The sequence below is a fragment of the Castor canadensis genome, chromosome 11 (genome assembly GCF_047511655.1).
Source record: "Castor canadensis chromosome 11, mCasCan1.hap1v2, whole genome shotgun sequence".
Lineage (NCBI taxonomy): Eukaryota > Metazoa > Chordata > Mammalia > Rodentia > Castoridae > Castor > Castor canadensis.
In genome coordinates this window covers 46,779,679-46,806,236 of record NC_133396.1, presented here as the reverse complement: position 1 = coordinate 46,806,236, position 26,558 = coordinate 46,779,679, and the positions used below count along the sequence as shown (strand labels likewise).

The 26,558-nt window shown below is 40.2% G+C and overlaps 1 protein-coding gene across 1 annotated transcript in view; it reads right to left on the bottom strand.

The window, feature by feature from the left end:
* Window positions 1-1,696: 1,696 nt before the first annotated feature.
* The window catches only part of Rpa1 (replication protein A1), a 55,105-nt gene continuing 30,243 nt past the window's right edge, over window positions 1,697-26,558 (bottom strand). Inside the window, exons 6-17 of the mRNA XM_020169115.2 lie at window positions 23,279-23,371; window positions 20,393-20,522; window positions 19,015-19,117; window positions 17,815-17,883; window positions 17,496-17,688; window positions 17,192-17,331; window positions 16,668-16,816; window positions 14,388-14,520; window positions 11,108-11,284; window positions 7,241-7,348; window positions 4,130-4,216; window positions 1,697-2,659 (exon numbers count right to left, since the gene is read on the bottom strand). Coding sequence (XP_020024704.1) covers window positions 2,555-2,659; window positions 4,130-4,216; window positions 7,241-7,348; window positions 11,108-11,284; window positions 14,388-14,520; window positions 16,668-16,816; window positions 17,192-17,331; window positions 17,496-17,688; window positions 17,815-17,883; window positions 19,015-19,117; window positions 20,393-20,522; window positions 23,279-23,371 — 1,487 coding nt within the window. The 3' untranslated portion in view covers window positions 1,697-2,554. The remainder of the gene's footprint in view (window positions 2,660-4,129; window positions 4,217-7,240; window positions 7,349-11,107; window positions 11,285-14,387; window positions 14,521-16,667; window positions 16,817-17,191; window positions 17,332-17,495; window positions 17,689-17,814; window positions 17,884-19,014; window positions 19,118-20,392; window positions 20,523-23,278; window positions 23,372-26,558) is intronic.

Below are 26,558 nucleotides of genomic sequence, written 5' to 3'. Positions count from 1 at the left end.
GTAGTCAATAACGATGGGCTTCATTAGTGTATTAAATACCACGATCAATATTATTTATACTTTTCGAAGACAGGCCACTCAGGAAAAAAAGTGGGGGAGGGGACACTTTTGACCCTGCAGTTCAAAAAAAGTCAGAACAGCACACTAGAGATTAGCAAGGCTTTAATGGAAAAGCATAAAACACTGAAAATATGGACAGAAATCAGATTATTACCTTATTTTTTTCTTGCCTCTTTGACAATGAGACTGGAGGGAATTCAAGAACCATTTAAACTAAAGGCAAAATGATTAGATTTTTTTCCCTAATTGCTTAACACTGATGTCATGGTGTATGCAAAATCCACATTGCTCTCTAAGTGAAAGATGAGAAATAGAACAACATGAACGGCCTCTCGAGGTAAACTATATCCAAGAGAATTCTAAGAACTGTGGGCCAGAATCCACTTGGGCAATCCTCTGGGACCTGAATGTCTTAAAAGCCTAACAGTGGAGCCAACTTCAGAGGCTGCTCTGATGGTGATCTGATCTTTTAGTAGGGAACCTGTTAAGCATCCTCCCTCCAGGGAGCCCCTCCCTCCTGCTCTGGATTTCGAGTCACATCCAGGGACGTGTGCTGGTTTTATCACAAGGGCCACCGAGAAACCACGGGGACTGGCCCGGTGTTCGGTCCTGGTCTGGCTAGTCGATCCTCCTCCCTGGGAGGACAGGCCTGGTGCTGGGAAGAGGAGGGAATGCTGGGAGTAGGAGATATAAAAGACTGGTTACTGGATTGAAAGCTAGATTACCATCTTCACCCCACAATTTGTCAATCCAGAACAGTGTTGAAGACTGTAATTTTCTAGTCAATGCTTTATAAGCAAGGTCAGACAGCAAAGAGCTTCCATAAAAATTGTTGCAGATTCAGCCAGAGAACCAAGCACAACTCTATTCCTATCTGCTGAGGCTAGGGAAGGGTAAGGAAGACTGTCTCCATTACCAGTGGGCCAGAAAGGAAGTCCTTCCATGTGTGTCTGTTCTCAGCAATGGGCCACCCCTTTCTTGGCTGTTTCCTCCCAAAACTGGACAGTGGTGGTACATAAATTCCCGCACTTAGTAGCATTGAGGCAAGATGATCCTGAGTTTGAGGTCAGCCTGGTAACAAAGTGAGATCCTGTCTCAAAACAGCTAAAGATGAAACAGTCACTGGTCGTCAGTCCACAAAGCAGGCCTGCGGCTGCAGGAAACTGCAACACTGCCTAGACGCTTGGAGAGCAGTGCAGCCGACGCCGAGCTAGCGGTGGGTTGCAGCAACCCGGCAAGTAATTAATATGAGCAGGAACACACAGAGCAAGCAAGCACTTGCTGACTGGAAAGCCCAGTAACATAATTATTGTTTTCTTACTCGATCACTGTCTGCACACATTTCAAAGCCTGGTTGGTGTTAAGACTGCTGTGTAGACATCAATAAAATCCCAAAGTGCCAGATCATCAGCATTCTTGGGCACAATGGCTTTTTCTTTTTTGTGTTTTTGTTCTTTTAAAGATGCATTTCAGGGTTGCAAACATTAGTCAGAATGATCTCCAGGCTTTGGACTAATCTTCGAGTTTGTAATGAGTTAATATCTCTCCCAAGTGGACATTTATTATGAAGGCTAATTAATTGCTTTCCAGTTGCAAGAACCCTTTGCATTCATTCAAAGAAAGTAGGATTCAGGAGCAAAGGATATACTGTTTATTAAAACAAAGCAAGGAAAACGGGGCTTCCTCCAAAATCCTTTCTGCTTAACATTCTTTAATCAAGAAATGAAACAAACAAATACAAGAAATATGTACAGGTACAAAAAGTGTGCACTTGCCAACCAAAATACAACATTAACTGAAGTGAAAACTCAAGCAGCACTTTGTAGTTGCCTGGATGTCCCCGGGGGACAGCAAGTCAATGTTTATCGGCCATCCTCAGAAGAGACAATTTTGATTACTATCAGACCCATCTGACTCAGTCTATTAAATCTATTAAACCCTGAAGGAAGAGTAGTCTTCAGATATAAAAGCTAGGCCTTTGATTAATAATTCTACTCTATTGCCATTCCAAGCATTAACAAGCACGTGGTACCCCGAGAAAGAGAGCGCCTTTGAATTCCAGGAAGATACACTGAACTCCTGGGTTCCCTACCACCACTTCCCAGGAACCCAGATGTATAGGTGTCACCACTGGAGTAGCAAAACCTGACTTACATAATTTACTTCATATCTGCAGAGTTAGGGTTAATTACTTGTGACATAATTCCTGCTCGAAGATAGCAAAATCTTAATAAATGTGACAAAAGCCTGAAGACAGAGGGAGGGACTGGGGCTAGGCTACCTGCCAGCTGACCCCTGGGTCTGACAGTTTATACCACAGCCATCTGGGCACATGGTCCTTGGTCTACCAATGGGTCCCAAGAGGTGCAAAGGGAACTGCCAGTCCACCACAGAGGCTCCGCAAATGTGTAGCTTGGTGTGGGATGTCATGTGGGGTGGGACACAGATTCTGTCTCAGCTATTTTCAAACTTCTGTCCAATCAGCACGTTCTCCTCACATCGTGGCGTTCCTCCTGATATTCATGATCAGCCTTCTGCCATAGTCTCTGTAGTCCACGGGCTTCACGTCCATCACGGTGGCCTTAATACGAGACTCATCCTTTGAAAAGAGAAAAATGGTTTGTGAGTGATAGAAGCTGGGCATGGAGCAGTGGTGATAACCTGCTTTGCTTCAGTGGCTTTAACAAGCCCAGCAGGAGGAAACAGACTCACTGGATTCAGAGTTTAGAAATTCCCACAAAGAAAACACCATGAGTGAGAATTCCCAGGGCTGGGCCAATGGCCAGCTCTCCCTTTGCACAGACTTCTCTCCTGTCCTCAGGCTCCCGACACCTAGATACTTGGAATCCTATTGGAATGGACGTTGGTGGGTATCTCTTTTCTTTTTATTCTCTTTAAAATAAGACAAGTCCAGACAGGACAAGTAACTTGCCAAAAGCCACAAAGCTAGCTCTGAAAGCAGACTTTCATCTCAGGAAAAACTGAGTTGTCGTCAAAGAAAAAGCACCTGCACCCTAAGACCGGGGCTGGCCTGTCTGGATTTGGTCTCAGCTCTGGGTGAGGTGACCTCTAGGTATCTTCCCTATCCATACCAGGAGGGGACTAAATGGTCCTAACCACCTGCTGTTTGGCTCACTCCCCCCCCCCCCAATCACACTGACCTTTTGTCCCTATCTCATTTAACACAATAAACACATCTTCACAGGTACTAAGGTCCGACAACACTTCAGAATACATAAACCCTGAAGCTGCAGTGGCTTCACAGAATTCTCTCTCCTCACTTCATCTCCAGGAACTAAGCAATGTCTTTAGAAGCAGAGCAGGGTGATGCCCAGAGGCTGCATGGTCTATCCAGGGCTCTCATACCTCCCTGTGCTCAGTAATTACTAAATATACAAGCACGGTTAAGAGCAAAGCTTGGAGTCAGAATGTCTGGACTCCTAGCCCTGCCACTTGACTTAGCACATGACTTTAGGCTCAGAAACTCATTCTCTGTATGCCCTCACCTTTCCAAGGATCAAGTGGGGTAATACATGAACGGGAGTAGGGCAGTATCCGACAGTGCTCAGTAAAGTGCTCTTTACTATGGACATCTAAGGAATTTTCAACGTAATTTTAACTACATCTGGTCTTTGCTTCATATACTGACCACATACATTGTCATTTTTTTTGGCAGTACACAGACAACCCCCCTGCCCCAGGTTTAGGGGCTTATTTTTTGAGACAGGGTCCCACTATATAGCCCAGGTTGGCCTCAGCCTCCTCCTGCCAAATGCTGAGATTACAGACATGTATCACCATGCCTGGCAAAACCCTTGGGTTTTAACGGAAAAGGTAATGTAGCATTTTTCCCACTAGATGTTTAGACCCTCTAGGTCTATTTCCTCACCTGAAAACGAGGTTGGTAACCCACCTCAGTGCAGGAAAGATTTGATCAGTACTGAACATGGTATGCAGCGCTGAGTCTGGCACACAGGCAATCCCCTGTCACTAACACTGGAATGCTGCTATGAGCAACAAACAACTTCCCACCACTAACCAACCCTCTGTCCTCAGCAACCTTACTTACATTATAGGTCTCCAGTTTGACCCTGATTCTGAACATGAAAGATCGAAAGTTGGCATTCTGGAAGACTTCTTCAAATGCCTGCTCGTTCTGTAAAAACAATGCACAGAAACTACTAGACTGCTTGAAAATACCTGGAAGGCTTCTGAAAAGACATGGAGGAAATTACTGCCCTTTGTGAGTTACAATTACTTAGGAATGACTAATTTATAGGTGATGTCTCATCACATGAAACTGTGTAAGTCAAACTTTATTAAAAATTAACACACTTTACTTAGAGTGCAGTTCTTCCCTAGCATATGTAGGGCACTGGTTCCAGAACCCCCCAGCAGATACCAAAACCCAAGGACGCTCAAGTTCCTTATATGAAATGCCAGTGACTGCACAGAACCCATGCACATCCTCCTGTGTTCTTGAAATCATCTCCACATTACTAAGAATACCCGAGAACAACGTGAATGCTATGTAAGCAGTTGCTATACTGAGCTGCTTTGCCAATGTAAGAAGAAGTATCTGTACATGTTCAGTACAAGCACAATTTTCCCAAGTACTTTCCCCTCACGGTTGGTTGAATTTTCAGATATGGAGAACTGACTGTAATCAAGTCCACACAAGCAGAATGGTGGCTGCCAAGGTGGAGAGGAGGGGAGTGAGGAGCTGCTGCTTATCAGGCACTGATTTCAGTTTGGGAAGATGGGACATTCAGGAGGACAGTGATGGTAGCTGCACAGCAGTGTGAATGTAGCTAATGTCACTTAATTCTATGCCTCAAAAAAGTTACAATGGGGAAAGAAAAGTAAAAAGGTTACAATGGTAAGTTTTTTGTTATGTGTATTTTCATCACACAGGAGAAATACTCTTAGGAAACACAATTCTAAGACTGTGAATGTTTGTGATGACATCATCTAAGATCCAGCATCTTCTCATCATTAGTTAAGAATGGGGGGTGGGGAGGAGATACTTTAGATTTTAATCCTAGCTACTTGGGAGGCAGAGATCAGGAGGATCGTAGTTTGAGGACAGCCCAGGTAAAAAGTTCTTGTGAGACCATCTCAACCATTCCGGCTATGTAGGAAGCATAAATAGGAGGATGGTGGTCCATGCATACAGAGAAGACCCTATATGAAAAATAACTAATGCAGGAAGGGTTTGGGGGTGTAGCACAAGGGGTAGAGCACCTGTCTAGCAAGCACAAGGCCTTGAGTTCAAACCCCAGTATTGCCTCCCTGAAAATGCTTGAATTTGTCATATACTTTACTATTTTAGCCTCTACTTACAGCTGACTTTGGGGAGCAAGTAGAGGAAACAGGTGGAGTGGGCAAAGTCAGGCAAAGTCTAGAAACACAGAATACCTTTTATATAAAATCACATAAACTTACACAAAATAGTTCATATAAGCAAAGTAGTTCTTTGGTTTTTTTGGTACTGGGGCTTAAACCCAGGGCCTTCGCCTTGAGCTACTCCACCTATTTTTGTGAAGGGTTTTTCAAGATAGGGTCTCACAAACTATTCGCCTGAGCTGGCTTCAAACTGCGATCCTTCTGATCTCTGCCTCCTGAGTAGCTAGGATTACAGGCATAAGCCACTGGCGCTTGGCTAAACTAAGCAGTTTTGCAAGCCACATGACACATGAAAATGGCTTTATTATATAGACCTCTTTTTGTAGATGTAACCTGACCCCCTCCCACCAAAAAAAAAAGTCATTCCATGGACTTTCAATACGTAAATAAGAATGTATTATGCCTTCAGAAAATTCTAACATTTGCTATTTATTCTTGCAGATTAGGGGAAGCACGGATGCATACTGCACGAATAACATAGTTCCTGAGGGAAGCGCTTCTCTGTGTCCTCATTCACCAGCAGTAAGAACAGTCAAATATAATAAGCTCATAAAAATCCTGAAAGGCTGCCTTTAGCCTTAAAATCTGATACGAAAATAGAGGACTAAGCAAAACAGATAAAAGGTACTATCACACTTTAAAGTCAATCCGTTATTTCCGTAAAGGACTTGTTAGGACTATTTTCAGAGATCTCACGGATGGCTTAAAAAGGGGGGGGGAGGGGCAGAACCAAACAGAGAGAACTGAGGACAGAAAGAGTAAGAAAAATACACCAGAACAAAGGACTTCGTGACCTTTACAAGCAGTCTAACCAATTTGGAGGAAAAAAAAAAAGATCCCAATTTTCATGGCTTAGAAATTACGGATTTATGGGCCATTTTGTATCAGCAACTATCTTTTTTGGTTTTATTTCTGTGGTGCTGGGTATTGAACCCAGGCCTTGAGTATGTTAGGTGGGCAAGCACTCTACCACTGAGCTATATTCCTAGTCTCAGCAACTATCTTTCTTAACCTTAACAAAATTAGTAACCTATTCTTTGTATTAAATAAACCTAGGAGATAAAAAGATGAAATGGGTAAAATTATTTACTTATTTTGTTTTTGTGGGACAGGGTCTTGTCAAACAGCCCAGACTGGCCTCGTACTCATGCTCTTCCTGCCCCGGATCCTCAAGTGCGTACCACCTACCCAACGCAGGTGACTTGTGTGACGAAAGGAAGTCAGTCCAGGGGTGCACAGCTCAAGTGGGATAGCACTCGCCTGGACTAGCATGGACAAGACCCTGGGTTCAAGTCCCCAAACTGGAAAAAAAAACTCACTTCATAAAAATTATACCTGGTGACCTGAAATACCAAGTACCTTATACGAGCATTTGTACCAAGGTTTGTCTCAACCTTCCTGGAGGAAGTTTATTACGTTAAAAAGGCACACCTGAACTCTCTGTTATCTCAGAGGACACCTTCTAGAGCTTAAGTGATGGCAGGCATACCAGTTCTGACACGCCAACAATGGGACCAACAGGTGGTTTTACTTGCAATGTGCTTTGTGTTCAAAGCTTTCTTCTACACCATGTTTCATTACCTGGTGTCAAGTGCATCCCAAATGGACAAAACTAGATAAGCAAAAATAAGATGAACTCTCAAATTATCATTATACTGCTAAGTTATATACAGCACCCCAAAGAAACAAACCAAAAAACTATTAAACAGCAGAAAAGGGTTCACAGTGTTAGGGCATGAGAACTACTACAGCTGTAATAAAACATGTGACCAACCTTCTCTTTTAACTCCCCAAGATACGCGGTGTTCTGTCCAAGGATGGCTTCCGCAGACTCCTGGAAACAAGTTACCCACTGATTCTCTTGAAAATCTGCAATATTTGCCTAAAAAACACAATTCTATTATTTCAGCAAAGAAATACAAGGAAGACACACTAAGACTAGAGATTACCTTTTTCTACTCAATAAAGTAATTTTCAAGGGAAAAAATATTACCATTCCATAAACATAAACGTAAGTCCTGACTGACAATGGTTTAACTCAAGTTTTCCCTTTATATGCAAAAACATATGCATTCAACTATGCATTTTTTGTTTTTCAGTAGTGGAGTTTGAACTCAGTGCCTATACCTTGAGCCATTCCACCAGCCTTTTTTTTTTTTTTTTTTTTTTTTTGTGATGGATTCCTTTGAGACAGGATCTCGAAAACTACTTGCCTGGGCTGGCAAATGTGTTTTGTTTTGTTGGTGGGGACTGGGGCTTGAACTCACAGCTTTATACTTGCAAAGTAGGCACTCTACTACTTGAACCACACCTCCAGTCCCATTCAACCATTCTGTTTTTCACTTTTAGTACAGCATTCCAAAAATTACATGAGACATTCAATACTTTATTATCGCTCTCTTTTTTTTGGGTGGGGGGCATACTGGGGTTTGAACTCAGGATCTTGCTAGGCAAGTGTGCTACCATTTGAACCACATGTCCAAATCAATACTTTATTATAAAATAGACTGTGTGTTATATGATTTTGCCCAACTCCATGCTATGTACGTGTTCTGAGCACATTTAAGGTAGGCTGAGCTAAGCTATGGTGTTCAGCAGGTTATTTGCATTAAATACATTTTCAACTTAGGATATTTTCCCATTTCCAGTGGGTTTATTGAGATGTAACCCATTGTACGTCTATAAGTACAATGTGCTAAAGTCTAAAATGTCTGGATCACAAGATGCTGTGGCTGTATGATTTCAGATCTCTGTGGAGAGAGCCCAACTAAACTCTCCTGTGGATGCAGAATGCAGGCACATCAGACCTAGTTCCCCCTCCAAATGAACAGGCTTTGCACTAAAGGTTTTGAATAAGCCTCCAGCCATCAGGGTAGGTCCGCTGCATTTTTTTTTTTTTGCGGGGGCGGGGGGAGGGGTGTGCTGGTGGTGGGGTGGGACCAGGGTTTGAACTTTGCATTTGCAAAGCATGTGCTCTACCACTCAAGCCACACCTCCAATCCATTTTGCTATGGTTAGTTTTTTAGAGATGGGGGTCTCATGAACTATTTGCCCAGGCTGGGCTCGAACCACATTCCTCCTGATCTCAGCCTTCAAGAAGCTAGGATTACAGGTGTGAACCACCAACACCTGGTGGCCCTCTGCATTTTATTTTGTTTTGTTTTTTTTGAGTAGGGTCTTGCTACACAGCCTAAGCTAGCCTTGAATTTGTGATTCTCCTTCCTCAGCCTCCTGAAAGCTGGGATTATAGTTGTGTACCACCATGGCTGTTGCTGGTCCTCTGTATTTTAAATTATACATTTTCCAGTCACACTGAGGAACTCTATGAGATGTCTCTCTCACCACTGAGCAACCCAGACAATTCTGAGTCACAAAATCTACCCAGCAATAGAAACGAGCAATCAGGTGTCTCCAATAGCACAAATGGTGTGAAGTGAAATTGGGGAGGGTCAAGAAAGCAAATGGATCTCAAAAACTTCAGCTACTCATGTAAAAGACTCTACAGAAACAAGAGTGAAGTTTTTTTAAATAAAGGTATCATTTTGAAGATTTCATTTTGAATGTTCATGGAGCATGTTATGATAAGGCAACAAGTTAAAAGCACTCACAAATCTGAGGTAATGGTGTTATATACTGGAGCTCACATCTACTAGAGTTTACTCCATGCTGTCCTCCTAAGAGACACTGGGCATCCCATTCTATAGGCAAGAACAGCCTTGATGCAGACACATGAGCAATGTCAAATGAAACAAGAGTGCAGGAAATCCCACTACTGAGGGTTCAACAAAAGGCTAATGGAATTAACTACCTAAGATAATTTTCTCCACCTTAGTTCAATGAAAAGTTTATAGTTTTTAAAAAAACCCAAGAGCTTATTGTAGTACTTTCCTGCTGACCCAACATTTTAAAGGACAATTAGATGGAATCTTTTTCCTTTATGATTTCTTCCTTTCCTATTTGTATCCCTTTTGCTTGTCTATTTCTCTGGCTAAGAACTCAAGAGCTATATTGAATAAGAAGAGAGAGTGGATACCCTGGTCTTGTTTTGACTTTAGAGGAAATTGTTTCAGTTTTCCCCATTTAGCATGATGTTAGCTATAGGTTTATCATATATAACCTTTATTATGTTATAATACAATCCTTCTCTTCCTAGTTTCTTCAGGGCTTTTATCATGAAGGAACATTGTATTTTTGTCAAAGGCTTTTTCTGCAACTACTGAGATGATCGTGTGATTTTTGTCCTTGATTCTATTTATGTGTTGTATTACATTTATTGATTTGAATCAATTATTGTTATTAAATCCTTTTTTAATTTAAAAATATACCTTTAAATTTCTTACTATAAGAGCCAGGTATTAAAAAAAAAAAAAAACAGCCAGGTATGGTGGTGCATGCCTACAATCCCAGCAACTTGGGAGGTGGATGCAGGATGATCACAAGTTTGAGGCCAGTTCAGGCAAAGTTAGCAATTCTTATCTCAAAAAACAAAAGAGCTGGAAGCATGTCTCAAGTGTAGAGCACTTGCCTCAAGCTCGAAGCCCTGAGTTCAATCCTCATCTCCAAAGCAAAGCAAAACAAAACAAATTTATCAAGAGTATTATTGTAGGCAAAAAAGGAGAACTGCAGAAAAAACAAAATGAAAAATAAAAATCAACCAGAAATAACCACTACCAACAGTCTGGTATTTATTCTCCCAGTCTGTTTTCTATCTATGTATACCCAAGGACCATTTTTCAATTAAGTTTGAATATTTACTTATTTAATAGTTTTCATTAGGTATGGTTTTCAAGTATTTTAATTGTCAAAACTGTAAAGTACGTGGTAAATTCCAAGGCCTTCACAATACTCTATGGCTATTCAATAAAGGAATACTACCAGAATAAAGAGGACATTTAAGTTGTATTCAATTTCTCAAAATAAACAACTGTTAACAGACAACTTTACATAGCTGTAACATGTCTGATTACTTCTTTAGAATAAATTCCCTCCAAGTGGCTGGGTCAGGAAAAAAAAAACCAAAAAACATTTTGGGCTGGTGAAGTGGTTCATGTGGTAGAGTACCTGGATAGCAAGTGTGAGGCCCTAAGTTCAAGTCCCAGTACCTCAAAGAAAAAAAAAAGAGAGAGAAAATATAAACATTTTCTAATATCTTATTGACTAATCACCTTAAAAACATTCCTGTTTTCTTATATCCTTATCAGTTATCATTACTTAAAAAAAAAAAGTACACCCTTCATTTTAAAGGTTTTTGAAATAAAACAATCTTTATGATGCAAAAAGGTCACAATCTGCACATTGCTTTGAAGTTATGTCTACCAAACTAGAGTAACAGATTATCTGCAAGGAAGGTGATGAAACACTGGCACCTCTATATAAGTACAACTACTCACTAATTATACAGCATGCAGAGAAGACTACAATTGACTGGGGCATCTCAAAGAAACCTTCTGGCATAAAAAAAGCTTTTAGTAGTACAAAACAGATTGCTCTTCAGTTGAATGAAAGACCCTATGTCCTTACTGACTCATCTGCAAGCTCCCCACCAAGAGCCATCTTGGCTCTGCTACTGTAACCCCAATGCCAGGCACATGTTAGCAAGTCTATAAACTCTACAGAGCTTCCCCATTACCCATCTACTTACTGACAAGATCATGCGGTACTTGAAATTAGGAAATTCACGGTCGCACTTCTCACAGCGGTATAATCCATTCTGCTGGTCAATCACTTTCTTATTGCAGTCCTGAGTTGGGCAAGCCTGGTACATACAGTTCTCTTTGCGAAGATACACCACTGTTGCCACAGAGCTGAAGTAGTCCGCCTTTAAGAGAAAAGGATGGCATGAGACTCAAGAGCAACAAGCCTACATTCAGGATAGAAGTCAGAAGCAGCTCAAAGCTTTCCCTTACACACAAGTGGTAGGCACTTTTTCATATTCCAGTTCTCGGGCTCAAAAAGAAATTATGGGGAAACACTCATTCTGTAGTTTCAGAAATTGCATGTGCTACGTACAAACCCAGGGAGGTAATAAACCAAGTTCTCCAGCACATAATTCCTTATCAATAAAAAAGGTGATTCTAAGTTAGACCTAGTTAATTAATAAAAACAAATTTTTTTTTTTTTACAGTACTGGGACTTGAACTCAAGGCCTTCACCTTAAGCCACTCCATCAGTCATATTATTGTGATGGGTTTTTTGAGATAGGGTCTTTCGAACTATTTGCCTGGGCAGGCTTTGAACCTTGATCCTTCTGATCTCTGCCTCCTGAGTAGCTAGGAATACAGGCGAGAGCCACTGGCGCCCAGCTAGTTTTTTTTCTTGTTTGAAGATTAAAGACAGAGACTTGGTACTCTGACCCATTAAAGGCCATACATAGATCTAGGAAATGCAGAATAATGCAGACCACAGAAATCTAGTGCAGCTACGATCAACCATTCCTCCTACATTAAAAACAAGGACAGTGGTTTCTAGGGCCTAAATCTACCATTAAAAATAATGGTCCATTTTTGCCTAGTCCACGAATTAGCAAGTTTTTTCTATAGGAAGCCAGACAGCAAATGTTTTAGACCTGAGAAGCCTAAAACACAGTCTCTGCTGCAACTCCTCAATCTTGTTATTGCAGGGCAAGAGAAAACATGAAGATGGAAGCAGGTAGCTCTGTTCCAATAAACCTTTATTAGCAGCAACAGGTGGTTGGTTAGATTTTGGCTCATGGCATTATTTGTCTATTCCTGTCTGAGCCATCAAATTCAATAGAATACAAAAATAACTGAGTTAGACCTTTGCCTTCTAAGTGGAGAAACCACTGATAAGTAAATCTAGAAAGACTAAGTCATGTTTTGGTGCCTTTTTTTTTTTTTTTTTTTGTAGTACTCGAGTTTCAACTCAGACCTTAACCTTGAACCACTCTGCCAGACCTTTTTTTTGTGATGGGTTTTTTTCAAGATAGGGTCTTGTGAGCTATTTGCCCGGGCTGGCTTTGAACCATGATCCTCCTGATCTCTGCTTTATGAGTAGCTAGGATTACAGACATGAGCCACACTGGCACCTGGCTTGTTTTGGTGTTTTTTGTTGATATTTGCTCTGCCTTTTTACCAACCCGTCCCTCCCACACCAAAGGATCTCAGATAAATGAATAATTTCTGGTTTGTGTTTAGTACTGCCAGGGAGCACTTTTCTCTGGGTGAACCCTGAATTTAGAGCCAGGCTAGCAAATGCTAGGGGCTTCCTGATGTCTCTGACCAAAAAAGGCAAAACAAGGTGAAAGTTTAAAGAGCCTGGGCTAACTGGGTGTTGGTGTCTCACACCTGTAATCCTAGCTACTTGGGAGGCTGAGATCAGGAGGATCACAATTTGAGGCCACCAGTCTGGGCAAACAGTTCATGAAACCACCCCCCATCTCCAAAATAACCAGAGGAAAAATGGACTAGAGATGTAATTCAAGCAGCAGAATGCCTGCTTTGCAAGCGTGAAGCTCTGACTTCAAATCCCAGTCCTCCCCCAACCCCGCCAAAAAACAAAACAAAACCTAAAGAGCTTGGGCTAGTATCCAGTTTAGAATGCTCTAGGGCTGGGGGTGTAGGTCAGTGGTACAGCACTTTGTCTAGCATATACAAGGCCCTGGTTCCATCCTCAGCATTGCAAAAATAAGTAAATAAATAAATGATTTAAAAATTACAAAGCTCTAGAGAAAAACAACTCTCTTAGGAGAATGCCCAGAGTTTTTCTGTATTTCCAGATTAGGTCTAGACTCAAAGCATGACTTGAACGTCTTGGTGCAGACAGGTATTCTGTAAGTCCAATTTCTTATCATACTGTCTATCTTTAGAGTAAAAGAAACAGAAGAGTGGCTGTTCCTATGACAGGACAACACAGATCTGCCCAATGTTTAATTCTCAAGATGTTATGTAAAAACATTATAAGCTGCTGTTGATGACAGTGATGGATGGGGTATACAGAGAAATTAGACAGTAAGGAATAAAACCTATATTGTATATGGTGACAATAAAGGAACAGGGAGCATAAAAAGAAGTAAATAATTTAAGTATTCTATTGCTACAGGATACAAGTTAGATCAAGATGGGAGGAGTGTCATTAAATACAGATTGAAAGGGAAGCTGCAACTAAATGAAATGGCAGTCAGTCCTCTCAGTCTACATGAGGTGACATAACAGTACACAGGCACTGCCAATACCTGACAGTGAGCCTGACTAATGCTCTGCTCTAAAACTGCCTTCATGATAGGTTGAGCACTTTGACTTGTAGGAACAATTAGAAAGTAACATGAACCTGAAGTTAGTCCACATTATAATACAACACTTGGTCATTATCACTTCCTCAAGCTCTGAGTTCTCCGCATTTTTCTGCCTCAAAACTTGGAGGGGTACAAACACACTTCCATTAGCAAGCCTGGCCTCTTCACTCTGGCAGTGATTCTTAAGCATCATGCCATGTTTGGGGCACAAGCCCCAAGTAAGAATGATGGCTCTGAGCCAGGCTTGGTGGCTTACATCTGTAATCCTAGCTACTCAGAAGGCAGAGATCAAGAGGATTGCTCATGCCAGTCTAGGCAGAAAGTCAGCACAACTCCATCTCAACCAATAAAAAGCTGGGTAGAGCAGTATGCACCTGTCATCCTAGCAATGCAGGAAGCATAAATAGGAGGATGAAGTCCAGGCTGGCCTGGGTATAAAAGCAAGACCCTATTTAAAAAAAAAAAAAAAAGACAGCAAAAAGGGCTGGGGGCATGGCTCAAATGGTAGTGTGCCTGCCTGGCAAGCACAAGGCTCTTAGTTCAAATCCCCAGTACTGAAAAAAAAGTTCTGAACTAACATCAGACAGCTGTTATCAAAAAACAGATTTCAAAACTGAATCCTCTGTATGCCTGCTATACTTGTGTAGAGAAAGAAAGGAATGAAAGATACCTTGTCGCCCTGTCCCAGGTTCTCCGATTTAACCTCATATAAAGTTTTCCAGTTGGTGTTGCTCCCTCCTATTCCTCCACTCCTTATATCAGAGATGGAAACACCATCTAAGGCTTGTCCTTCTGAGTCAAACCTGAAAAATAAGTACCGACAGGCACTTTACATAATTCTCAAATAAGCTACTTGTTTCTATGTACAAGATATGCACCCTCTGCCCCCTACCAGCTTTTACATGGGTACTGGTCACGTGGGCTGAAGTTACTATCTTCTACTGTACCTTAGTCCAGTGAAGAAATGGGATGTTCTTTCTTTTTATCTCATTTGCTTTGATATCCCCCAGTGGTCAAGACACACACCAAAGTACCACAGACTCTTTCCTAAGCTAGCAGTGGCCCTGGCAGAGGCCTGAAAACAGTAACTGTGAAAGTGAACAATAAAAAGCAATAGTGTGGCGCTCTGGTCCTTTGGGCTACAAATGCTCATCTCAGTCTTCAGCTGCACTTTTATCAGCACTGAAATGTACCATATGGAAACAGACCGTTAATATATTGTTAACAGGTTAGCCAAAGATATTTCTATGACGGAAAACCTTTTAAGCCCAATACAGGCGTCCAACTGATTATATAACCCAAAGTAATCTATCAGAAAGCATTTATCTGCTTTCTTGTAGATTTACCTTCTTAGGCAGATTTGACTTATGTCAGTAGTAAAAATTAATTTGTATCAAATTATTAAAATTTATTGTAATTCTTGACTATCGGTTGATATGAAGGAAAGAAGGCCAGGGGGAAGGTGGCTTAAGAACATACCTGTGGCACACAGCAGTCAGTGTGAGATTAAAAACAGGCCAAACATCACTGAAATGGTGGATAACTAACAGCTAACCACACATAGAACAGGCTCCCTAAAAAGAGACCATCTAACAGAATGGATATTGCCCTAAGCTGCAGACAAACACCTTCTCATTCTGTCAGGTAAGCGGTGTAAATCCGTCACAGAGGCACAGCAAGGTCCATAAATCCATTTCACCACTACTAGCTATACAAGTATATGGTTTCAAAAACTCCAAGGAGGCATTTGCCACCAAAGACAACTCATCAAGAGTCAACAGAGCAAGAAGAGAGGTATCCCTTCTTGTAATAAAAATTCCACTTTGTCAGAGCCAAGATCTAAACATCACCAATCCTTGCCTGGGTGGGGTATGTGTACTGAACTTCTCTTTGATCAATGACAGGTTACTTTGTTCAGGGGACAGGTATACCTTTTTATGTTGCCTGGCATCACAGTTACTGACAGTGAAGTACAAACACCTTAATGTGGGCACACAATTAACCTGGGGTTGTGCTCCAGAGCCTGGAAGCACATCAAACAAGAACAAATCATAGTCATAGGTATTTCTGGTCAGACTATTAACAGACCCTATCAAATAATGACACAATGTCAGCTACCAGAACAGTTAAATAGATATATGTGGACCATACTCAGGATGGCTTAGGTGACGTAGATATTTCATCAAACTATTCAAATACTAGTACTACTGGTTTACATTAGACTCAAAAGAAAAATGAGGAGTATGAAATATGAGCTAATTCATGAGTCACTTAAACCTGAGACACAGTTGGAAACAACACACATCTTCCTGTGACTATAGCTATACAAATTATCTAAACTTGGGCTCATTAGAGTGTTTTCCCTGACCAAATCAATTCCTGTATACCATGTTTCAGGCTGAAGTGCTCTTTTAATGCAGAGTTTTAATGCCTTAAAAAGCTAGATATGGTGGGAAGATTTAACAGGCTCTCCTCATCCCTTGAGTGCCTTGGGAATAACAATATAATGCCAACAAAAGCCCATTGTTCCCACCAGCTTTATCAGAGTTCAGTGAATACACACTAGAAGATGAGCACCAGAGACTCAGCAGAGTAAGAAAGCACACTCCCTTCCCCCTCACCTCACAGCTCAAACCTCAGCATACAGTCCAGCAGCACACAGCCACTAAAGCCTAGCTGTACCCTGCTTTGGAGGATCGAGGTCATTATGCAGCACTAACATTCTAATTGTCTCCTCTGACTCTCCAGGTTTGTCATGGGATTATGGGTATCAGTTTAAGAGCTTTAAAGCCATCCTCTCAGAAGGCATAATGTCTCCAAGAAGCAGAGGAATTGGTCCATTCAGTAATGAAGCCTTCTGCTTGGCAAAAAGCTCACACGCTGAATGGTAACCAGTTCTTCTCAAAGCTGGGGCTCTCACAACCCGTTGGTTTAGCCCCACAAAACCTACCATCCGCGAAGCTTATAGGCCTCTGGAATGTCAGGATTAACAATGATAGTACTGGAAGACAGGACTGAGAGACTCCGTCCACCAAAATCAGAAACCCTGGCTCCTTTGATGGCCATCACAGGCTGTCTAGAACCATCAAACTTGTCAGCCTGCAAAACAAACACCAAACACACACAAGTTCACTAGCAGGAGTAACAAATATTTTTAGAGAAAACAAGGAAAACAGTTAATAGCAGAGTGAATATAATCAACGTACATGGAATCTATACAAGACAGATCTCACATTCAAGAATCTGCTCAGAGATAGATGAAAACTAATCTTTCACTACTTTACTAGGGGTAGAGGGAAGAGTGTTTCACTACGAAAAGCTGAAATCACAGCACATCTCACAGAAGGAAAGGAAAGGACTTCATATAATTGCTAGAATGCACAACTCTTTGCCGCCTATGTGGCCAAAGCTCCATAACTCAGAGGACAAAACAACCCAACTATGGAGGTCTCTCTGTCTACTGCAAGTACTTACATCATCTCCCCATAAAGTAGCAGTCACCACTTTCCCTGACATGTCCATCAAATATATATTTCTCTTAGCGACTTCTCTGTTGTTAGACTTCACTGTGATTTTGGTGACATCTTCATAGCTCTTGCAGATCCCAATTATGTCTAAAATACAAGTACAATGTCTTAGCAGGAGAGGCCAAGGATCCTCTTTCAACATGACCAAAGGGTGAGTAGAAAGCACTTGGTCAAGTCTTGCACCTCCCCATTTGCACCTCATACATTGCAAACAAAACTAATCATCACCACTGTCCTCAAACTGGTCTTACCTACAAGCGAGTCTTTAGACTTGTTCTCTAGGTCGCCAATCCCTGTGAAATCAAACTGAACTGAAGGTAAATGATGACCATCTTCACATGGCAGGACAGAAGTCTCATTATTGAAGGTCATCTCATAGTCATTTTTAACAGCTGAGAACTGTTTGTTAGCAATCTTCAGGGTACCTTTTGAGAAATAATACACCTACAAAAGAGGCCAAGCCACAGAATGAGAGAGCCCATCAAATCAGACACTTTACCAATGGACAAGTGTACCCTTGTCCGCATTGCACCACCCAACCTTGTCAGTTCCAGATCAACACTGTGGTACCTTGTTCACTTCAATAAGAGGGAAGAACTTGTCCACTTGCTCATTGAAAGCTGTAGCTCTGATTTCACCCTGTAGAAGCAAGTAAGAGCAGGTTAGGATTGTGATATTTGACATCAAGCTTGAGCAATGAAAAGCAGGCCACTTTAGCATCAAGATGACATCTTTGGAGCAGTGGCACAAGCATAAAGGAGACCTGTGAGAGGGCTGCAGACATCCTAGAAACCAGTATCTTATTGTCGAGACATTAAAGCTATCATCTCTGATAAAACAACAGAAGTTAAATTGGCTGACCCCATAATCATGCTATCACGTAATCATTGCCTGTAACCTCAAATTAGAAAAAAGACAAAACAAAAAATGACAAATTTAACATTGTGCTAATAACAGCAGAAAGTTTTGGATACTGAGTGACATGACCAAAACCCACAGGGATATGTGCTGAAGCAGGATGATTCAGCAGACTCCCTCATGCTTGCAACCTGAATGATGGATGATTTCACATTCAGGAGCCGTTGCCAAAAATGTATCAAGTCATGCTTTCACATTGCTTGTGATTTGGTTTTCACTTTTACTTTTCTGTCAGGCAATATGATACAGATGGAACAGAAACTTAAATAAATGGTTGAAATCTTAGCCAACTGCAGATACACCATCAATTTATAGAAAATTAGGTTCTGATTTTGATTCTGCCATCACAGTCAAACATTTGGTGTATTGTGCCATCTTCTAAAAGTGGGGGGTGAAATGGGAATGGACAGCTTTGAAATGTTTTGTTTCATTTAAATAAAGCATCTAGAGAGTCTCATGGTCAGAACCCATTTCCCACAAACCACTCACAGTGCAAGTGGCTGTTGCCTGCCTTTTGCTGGGAGCCAAAGTCCCACTTTGCTCATCAGTAGGGCTTCAACTAAGCCTCCAGCAAACCAGACAGAGTGTCTCCAGTTATTCCTACCCTTGAGGTTACTTATACATTTAGAAAACTAAATGTTTCTCCTCTACAAATGCTTTCCTTTAGAACCAAGATTTTATTTATGGCTGTTAGCACTCTATATAGCATCAAAGGACAACAACAGAGGGAAAACCATAACAACAACCATGTTTCTTTTTGGCCTACCATTATTTGCCATCTCATAGGCATGCAGAGCTGAGTCTTATTTCTCTGAGCCCAGCTCCCTTACCTCACCAGTTGCACATACTCACACTTTCATCAACGAGTTCTATAGAGAAAAGCTTCCCTTCCCCTCGGGAATTGCTCCAGGTACGGACCTGACTTTTGTTGGTGATCCGAGCACAAATAGTCCACCTAAAACCCAAATAGGTTACATTAGTGTTTATAGTATTTCTTATTTGAATAAAGTCCAAGTAATAAATACTCCTCCTATGGCTTTTCTTATCTTAATGCAGATTCCATTTGTCAATGTTAGTTGCATTTTAATCCAGCTAATTAAATCCCAAGATGACATACAGGCTTTACAGTTTACAGAATAAACAAACCGTAAAACATACTATGTGATTTAACTTTAAATCATTCTCCTGTCAAATAAGTAAATCTAAAACCATCACCAAGGCAACAATATCCCCTTAATGAAAGGTTCTAAGCTAAAAAACACAGTTATATCAGCAATTATATTTTGCCACTGTTTTCAATTATGGGAACTGATATAACTGATGTCAAACTTCCATCTCATTTCTAATGTGTGCTGAATATGAATACAAGGCTACTATATAGAACATGGCGCTTGTGGGCCACTAAAGGAAAACACATTGAAGTGGTATGACTTTAAATAGAGGCCACTAAAAAAGGAGGTCAAAGATCCGAGATCCAAGCCTGATGTCCATCCTGAAGGTAGGTACTAGACACACTGGTTACCTTACTTATAATTTCACAGCAGAAATTATCTTCCCTATATTATCAAGTATTGAAGAATCAAAACATATCTGAAAGAATTTCAATGGTCTAATTAATATTTAATGCAAAAAAAACCCCCAAACTAATATAAAAGAAACACTGGCTGGGGTGTGGCTCAAGTGGTAGAGTGCCTGCCTAGTAAGCATGAGGCCCTGAGCACAAACCCCAAGACCCTCCAAAATAAATAAATAAATGGATAGATAGACAGATAGATAGATAAATGGTGGGGGGGAGAAAAGAAAGAAATCCATGTTCAGGGCATATTAATGTGGTTAAAACAAATGGTACAGATTATTTTAGCCAAATCAAATCACAGTAACAATTTTTAGACCAAAAACCATTTATTTATATGTTGAAATGCTTTCTGAATTAGCAGACATTTTTTATTCACAAACCTATCAACTGATTCTCTAAGCAAGTACTTCTAATTTCAAATTCTTCAAAAATGAATGAAATCCACGGGCTACGGCAGATTGCTATTTTTGCCATTCTATTTTGTAAGCAACCTAAGGGTTGCCACAATTTGTGACCTCCTCTGACTCAAAAATAAAAAAAGAGAAGAAACCCATTCTATGTGGTGGTGATCCTAAAGTACAAACATCAGTCCCAAATAACTTCTTATACCGTTTTTGTAAGTATATTCTGTACTTGTCCTATGCAACAACTCACTTGGACTGGTAAGGGGTAAGGCTGGCGATTGGTACCACTTTGAACTGTGTCCCAGCAGGCTGTGATGGTCCAGTCCCACCAGGTTTTCCAAATATCTTTGGAGCACCAAAAGTCTTGGATACAGTGGAACCTGTATAAACACAGAAAAGGACAAACATTATTCTACTTAGCTTTTATAGTAAACTTTATAATAATTTTCATTAGTGATGTGCCACAGGGGAAATCATATAAAACAAGAGGCCAATTTTTTTTTTCCTTTTAGTATTCAAGATATGAAATCAGATACAGAGGGAAGTAGGAGGTCAGGAAAACAATCTAAAATGAAGGCTGGGCACATAGGAGTCCATAATTACATTGGCTGACAGCCCTGAGGGTCAAGATAACGAGGGTAATGAATCCACTCATTGCTCTTTCTGAGGTCCACCTCCTGAAACTTTCCGTTTGCATCAATGGGCAAGATAATGAATCAAAGAAAGAAGATCAGCCTTCTTGACTAGGGAAACTGAGGCAACTCTGTAGTCTGGTCAGAAAAAAGCAGGGGATGGGGGTGTGTATAGTTCAGTGGTAGAGTTGCAGACATGTGCAAGTCCCTGGGTTTGATCCCTAGCACCGAAATGAAAAGGTTCAGATGTAAAGGATTTGAAGGATAGGTATTGGAGGTAAAGGCCACCTATCACCAATATATCATCTCAAAACACCACCACAGAATGGAAAAGTCTAGAATGAAGTCTAGGGTGGTGGTTAGTTGGGAACAAAGGGCAAGACTCAGTTTTTGGCCAAGACACGTAGGTGGTCACTAAGACACCCCCCACTCCCTTGCCTACTTTCTCCGAAGTGCTGCCCTGCATATGGAAAGGGCAGTGTTCAGAGCCAATTAACAAATGAGTTCCTTTATATGTACACTGTATCTATAAAGCTTTAACTCCCAATTCAGAAAACCTAGTTTAGCTCCATGATCTACCACCTTCTATAACCCAACTTTTCTTCATACTAGAATTTGGCTAAAAATATAAACCCACCATTCATTTACTGAATTTTCCACAGAATGTACCACACTACTCCAAGTAAGTCTAGTACTCAGAATAGACACAGGAGCACATTATATACTAAAGTTTTCTGTTCTAACTGGGAGTCAAGAGAGGCCAATATATATACAGCAGTGTGCCAGGAAACACAAGTATTTTGCAGATGTGTGTGTACCACATACAGAACAGGCTTCCATTCTTTTTTTCCTTTTTGGTGAAACTGGGATTGAACCTAGAGCTTGGAGCATGCCAGGCAAGTAGTTTACCTCTGACCTACATCCCCAGTCCCATTCATCCAATTTTTTTTTTTAATGCAAGAAACTGTCCTAGTCCATTTTCTTTCATTACCCAGCTTAGGGAACATTAATTGATTTTTTTTTTTTTTTTTTTGGTGGTACTGGGGTCTACACTTTGAGCCACTCTTTTGGCCCTTTTTTTGTGAAGGGTTTTTTCGAGATGGCTGGTTTCAAACCCTTGATCCTCCTTGACCTCTACCTCCTGAGTAGCTAGGATTACAGGCGTGAGCCACTGGTGCCTAGCTGAAATTTATTTTTAAACATCAGTTAAGAAGTTCGAAGCTATCTAGGGCAAATAGTTTCTGAGACCCTATCTAGAAAATACCCATTACAAAAAGGGCTGGTGGAGTGGCTCAAGGGGAAGGCCCTGAGTTCAAGCCCCAGTATTGCAAAATAAATAAATGGATAAAAATTTTAATATAAGGCAAAGATAAATGTAAATGTAAATCTGTTGAGGGAGAGAGAGAAAAAAATAATGTACTGCTTATATTTCAGCCTGAAGAATGGGCTTTTAAATTATTTAGCATTTTAGATAATCTATTACACTACCCCTTCAACAGTACATACTTTCACAGCTATAATAAGTGGATTGACTCATAAAGGAAAATACATAGATGACAGAAGGTAGATGTAAAAAAAAAAAAAAAAAAAAAAGTTGTATGTCCTAAACTTTATTCATGTTTTAACCCGGCTTTTCTTAGAATCTTGCATTGAAAAACAGAAACTAATAGTTAAGGAGGCTATAAGATGCTGTGATAGAGAAATGACCCCAAGGGCTGGAAGCAGGGCTCAAATGGTAGAGCACCCACTTATAAGATTGAGGTCCTAAATTCAAACCCCAGTTCTGAAAACACACACAAATTGGACCTCTAAAAATAAATTTAACTATATTTTATAAATCATAATTTTTAATGGTGGCTTCCTAGATCAAAAGGTTCCTAAGCCAAAGGCCAGAAGTAAACAACATGACTCCACCAGAGCCCCTCTGGGTCTTCTGCAGAGAAAGTTAAAAAGAAACTATTTCTCATTCATGAGACTAAAAAGCAGAACCTATGACCAATATAAAGGATTCTGTCTTTAGACAAACAACAAATACCCACGATAGCCCAAAATGAGAAACTTGAGACAAGCTAAATTTAGTAAGTGGGTCCTAGATAGTTCAAAGGTGAGAATTTAAAAGATATGCAAATTCACAGAAAGGCAGAGTGTAAAATGTAAAGCTGTGAGAAACTACTACATCAACTATCATCTAAGAAGAGTATGTTCTGATAAGAAAAGGCATATTGTTAAGTAGCTACATTTTTTAGTCATATAATCTACAATAAGAATTGGAATTATTCTTTGCAATTCTGCCACGAGTGGCATTTTAAAAACTCTCTTTAGGGAGGTGGTGGGGGCAGGGGGGAGAAATGACCCAAGCCTTGTATGCACATATGAATAATAAAAGAAAAAAAATTAAAAAATTAAGGAAAAAAAAAAACCAAAACTCTCTTTAGTCCCAGATTAAACTTCAAAACGTTATTCAAGCCCTGACACATATTATCATCACCATTGTGGTACCTTACCCATTCCCGAGCTCCCATTCTGTTGCTGGGGCTTGCTGGCTGGTGGACTGGCTGCTGAGCCTGGAGAAGGAACTACTTGCTGCTGCCCATGACCTGAGGATAAAAAGAAAAGACCATTTTATTCCAAACTGAGTTAAGAGATTTAAACCCAAGTAGAAGAAATACTCTGGAAAACTAAATCTTTCAATTCCTCACAGGTCAGAATTCATGCCAGACTATTCAGCTACATGCAGTGACTTTGCTAGGGGTTCACATTTTGTTTTCATATAAAATCTGGCTCCATTTGGCTTTCACCTGCTTATAATTGATAGCTTTCAGTTTTAATGAAGTTCTCCCCTAAAGACTTGCCCATTTCTCCTATAAGAACCTACAGTAAAGTCACTGGGCTGAATCTGTGACACTACCACTATTTCCATAGCAACAAATCGATGTCATCAACAGAATTGTGTGTTCATGGCAGGATCTATCAGAAGAAAAAGCTGGGTGGTAAGGAAAACCTAAAAGCAGTTCAATTGTCTCTGAAGTGCTCCTGCTTCAAAGGAAAAGATGACATTCAGAAAGGATTCTACTCTCTCCCTCCCAAACAAAGCAACCTTATTTTGAATTGACAGTTGGTAGAAAATAAAGTTGAAAGAGTCGTAGGTACCGTGAACTGTCACAGCAGGGAGAGATGAGAATGGAGTTCAGAAGCAGTTGTGTCAAGGAGACTGGGAGATTAAAAGGAGAAGAAGGGAAACGAACATGTCTGTCAAGCAGAAAATAAGAAATGCCATACTGTAAGGGTATTTATTTGCCCCTCACCCTTTATACAAATGTTTATGAAGCTGGAGAATGTTAAAATTGTAGACTACAAACCCAATTTTAAAGTAACAGACTTATGGAATTTGATTTTATCTTTGTGACTGGATCTGAAAGCAGAAACCTCACTTGGACTGCTCACCAAGAGAGCTTGCAGCACATAAGGGCAACTCAAAAGATGTCACAGTATCCTAGAACATTAAAAACGGTGAGCACAGCTGGGAAAAAGCCCCACTTGCCACTCTGACTCTGCCTTTTCCAACTGCCAAGTTCAAGTTTCTACTGGGTTTCTCAAGATCCTGACTCACATGGGCATGTTACACACTGATTTAATTTACTTCTGCCAATATTACTCTTAAGTGGCCCAGCTAAATGAGACATAACTATGCTATTAGAGTAAAATAAATTTAGCATAAAATTAAAAGGTTAAATAGAATCATTTACTCTTTACTTCTTCCTATGGAGAGAAAAATTGAGATATCTTATTTACATGGAAAAAGGACAGTGAAATTTTTGTGCTTATTTTTTAGCTTTTCCATTATCTCTGATTGACAAAGTGTCATAAGAAATTGCATGGGAGAATAGTCTCCTCTGATAACCATGTCTTGTGAGCAACAGTTTTCATTCTTAAGTGAACCGTTTTAAAAATCAGTAGGAAACAGATGAGTTGCTCAGTAAACACTATAGAAGTTAAGTGGTTGGAAAAAATAAAACTGTATCTTCACTTGCTTCATAAAATATATACAAAAGAATAAAAAAACCCTCAAAAATGGAACCATCAAAAATGTACAAATTCCTGCTATCCACTAGCCCAGTTCTCCCCTCTCTTCTGTAGTCTCAAAATCATCTAAACCAGGAAGTCCCATTCTCAGGACTACTTCAGCTACCTCCTGCAGCTGGCTGAACAGAACATGGTCCCTGGACATCACTGATCACACACACTCAATTTCCTTAAACATAAATGACCCTCAGGAGGAAGCTGAAATAGTCAAATTCACAGAGACAGAAAGTAGAAGGGACAGACAGGAGTGGGATCTGGAATCTGGTATTGAATGGGTGTGGAATTTCTATTGCAAAGGATGAAACATCAATTTGAGTGGACTTAGTCATGGAGATTTGAACTTAAAAATGTTTAAGTGGCCAGGTACAGTGATACCTGCTTATAGTCCCAGCTATCCAGGAGACAAGCAGGAGTTTGAGGCCAGTCTGGACAACACAGTGAGACCACATCTCAAAAAATAAAAAGGTTAAGTGTAGATTTTGTGTTATGCATATATAACCACAGTTTTTTAAAAATGTAATTTATTTTACCTAATCCAAGATGTTCATTTTTCACATTTTAATATGTGAATTAAAATTACATGCTATTAGGGCTGGGAGTGTGGCTCAATTGGTAGAGTGCCTGCCTTACAAGTACAACGCCCTGAGATCAAACCCCAGAACCGCCAAAATTAATCTGCTGTCATAATTTTTAGAGGTACATAATACAGTGATAGTCTAATAATCCTTGGCTTCTTGAATTCAATGAAATATTTATCGAGCTAGTCTCCAATTAATAATAGCTATTATTTTCTGAGTGTTTACTATGCACTGGATACAAAGTTAAGTGCATTATTCTAGTGACTGTCAGAACAATGATGTATAATGAAGGTGAGAAAACTGTGTTAGAGATTAAGTTGCTAAAAATCACAGCTGAGAGAGACTAATCTTGAATGCGGGTTTGTCTGACTGGTTCATATTCTTCACCACCAATCTATTTATCACAGCAATCCTTAACTCTTGCTTTGGACTACACTTGCAAATCTGGCACAAGAGATAGTTCTGAACCAAATGGATAGAAAGAATCCTAGTGCATTTTACCAAATACTGGAACACCCAATTTCATTAAACAAATATTACTGGACTTATAAGCACATACAGACTCCAACCCAATAACAGTGGGAGACTTCAATACCCTACTCTCACAAATAGGTCATCTAGGCAAAAAAAAAAAAAATTCAAAATTAATCAACACTTATAGATCACCAAATGGATTTAATGGACATCTACAAACTATTTCACCCAGCAGCTGCACAATACACATTTTTCTCAGCAGCCCAAAGAATTTTTTCTAAAACAGATATTGTAGTCCATAAAGAAAGCCTTAGTAAATATAAGAAAAGTGAAATAATCCCATGTATTATATTGGACCACAATGGAATATAAAATTAGAAACCAACAATAAAAGAAACTACAGAAAACATTCAAACACATGGAGACTGAATAATATATTGTTGACAGACTTGGGGAACTGAAAAGAAAGGAATCCTGGTGCACTCTAAACAGAAACAACTGCTCATGAATTAATGTGCTGCAACACAGCAGTCACTAACAAGACCTAAAATAAATCAGTCTACAGCTAAAAGAAAAATCTTTTAAAAAATCAAAATTATACTGCAAGGCAGAATTGCAGAGACTCAGTTTCTGATAATCTTCTGTTTTG